Source organism: Kryptolebias marmoratus, linkage group LG10, assembly GCF_001649575.2.
Source record: "Kryptolebias marmoratus isolate JLee-2015 linkage group LG10, ASM164957v2, whole genome shotgun sequence".
NCBI lineage: Eukaryota > Metazoa > Chordata > Actinopteri > Cyprinodontiformes > Rivulidae > Kryptolebias > Kryptolebias marmoratus.
The window spans coordinates 23083231-23084601 of NC_051439.1; the positions used below are offsets into that span (position 1 = coordinate 23083231).

At 51.0% G+C, this 1371-nt stretch overlaps 1 protein-coding gene across 2 annotated transcripts in view; it reads left to right on the plus strand.

Annotated features, from left to right (window-relative positions):
* The window catches only part of brf1a (BRF1 RNA polymerase III transcription initiation factor subunit a), a 64595-nt gene that overhangs the window by 30718 nt on the left and 32506 nt on the right, over window positions 1-1371 (plus strand). For both annotated transcript variants that reach the window (XM_017407576.3, XM_017407577.3), the window contains exons 14-16: window positions 171-252; window positions 327-382; window positions 465-739. In XM_017407576.3, coding sequence (XP_017263065.1) covers window positions 171-252; window positions 327-382; window positions 465-739 — 413 coding nt within the window. The remainder of the gene's footprint in view (window positions 1-170; window positions 253-326; window positions 383-464; window positions 740-1371) is intronic.

Consider the following 1371-nt stretch of genomic DNA (forward strand, 5'->3'; position numbering starts at 1 on the left):
CCTCTGACGTTCCTCTGACGTTCCCCTGACGTTCCTCTGACCTCCCTCTGACGTTCCCCTGATGTTCCCCTGACGTCCCTCTGACCTCCCTCTGACGTTCCCCTGATGTTCCCCTGACGTTCCTCTGACGTTCCTCTGACGTTCCTCTGATGTTCCTCTGATCTCCGCAGTATCTGCTGAGCGATCATGAAATCAAAGTCAAGACTGCGCTGTGGATGGCTGAGAACTCGGAGTACCTGAAGGAGCAGAAAGGTTCGTTAAACGACCCGACGAGTTCTCAGCCTGAGGATCGATTTCAAACTTTAAATTCTGTTTCCTGTTTGCAGAAAAAGAAGCAAAAATAGCGAAGGAGAAGGAGCTCGGGATCTACAAAGAGAAACGGGTAGCTGTGGCGGCCATCTTGAATCGGGGTGGATCTAAAGGTTCAAATAAATGAGATTATTGTTGGTTTTTGTCCGAACCAGCCGAGGCGTCCTCCGAACAGACGCCTCCCGATCCGAGCCAGAACCGCGGACGAGGCCATCGGGCAGATGCTGGAGCAGAAGAAGATCTCCTCCAAGATCAACTACAGCGTGCTGAAAGACCTGGACACCAAGCCCGCCAGCAGCCCGGCTCGCGCGGCTGGCCCGGTCCAATCCCCGAAGAAGGAGCCGTCTACCGTCAGGACCACCAGACGCATCCAGAACCCGACCCGAGGACAGCTGAACCTCAGCACGCCGCTCAGCACTCTGGGTAAAAGGTAGGAGGACGTGACGGGGCGTACTGTTTCTGCTGCTGTGGGTTTGTCAGAACCTCAGCAGAACCTCAGCAGAACCTGGGGTCTGCCTGGTGGATCTGGTTGTCAGGATCAGGGTTCTGGTTGGATCATTCCTGTGCTGCAGGATGAATTTAGACCAATCAGATGTTGGTGTTATCTCAACTTTTCATTGGTTGAGTGGTTGACAGCACTCTTAATGAGACAGGCAGACTGAGTGGAAATCAGGCCTCAAACGAAGCATCAGAAGCTTCTGGTTTCTGCAGAGTTTGTGGAGAAAACTGAGCTCAGATTTAATGGAAGTCAATGAGAGTTTGGGTGTGTGACCTTTGACCTCTGGGGGATTATTTGCAGGCAGCAGATCGGCAGCTAAAAGATAAAAGTGGTAAAAAAAATACGTCGAGTCTGCTGAAGAAGATTCACAAGAGACTGAGGAGTATTTTTACAGAAAAGCCAGACCTTCAGACCTTCAGATCTTCAGATCTTCAGACCTTCAGACCTTCAGACCTTCAGATCTTCAGTCCTTCAGACCTTCAGATCTTCAGTCCTTCAGACCTTCAGATCTTCAGTCCTTCAGACCTTCAGATCTTCAGTCCTTCAGACCTTCAGATCTTCAG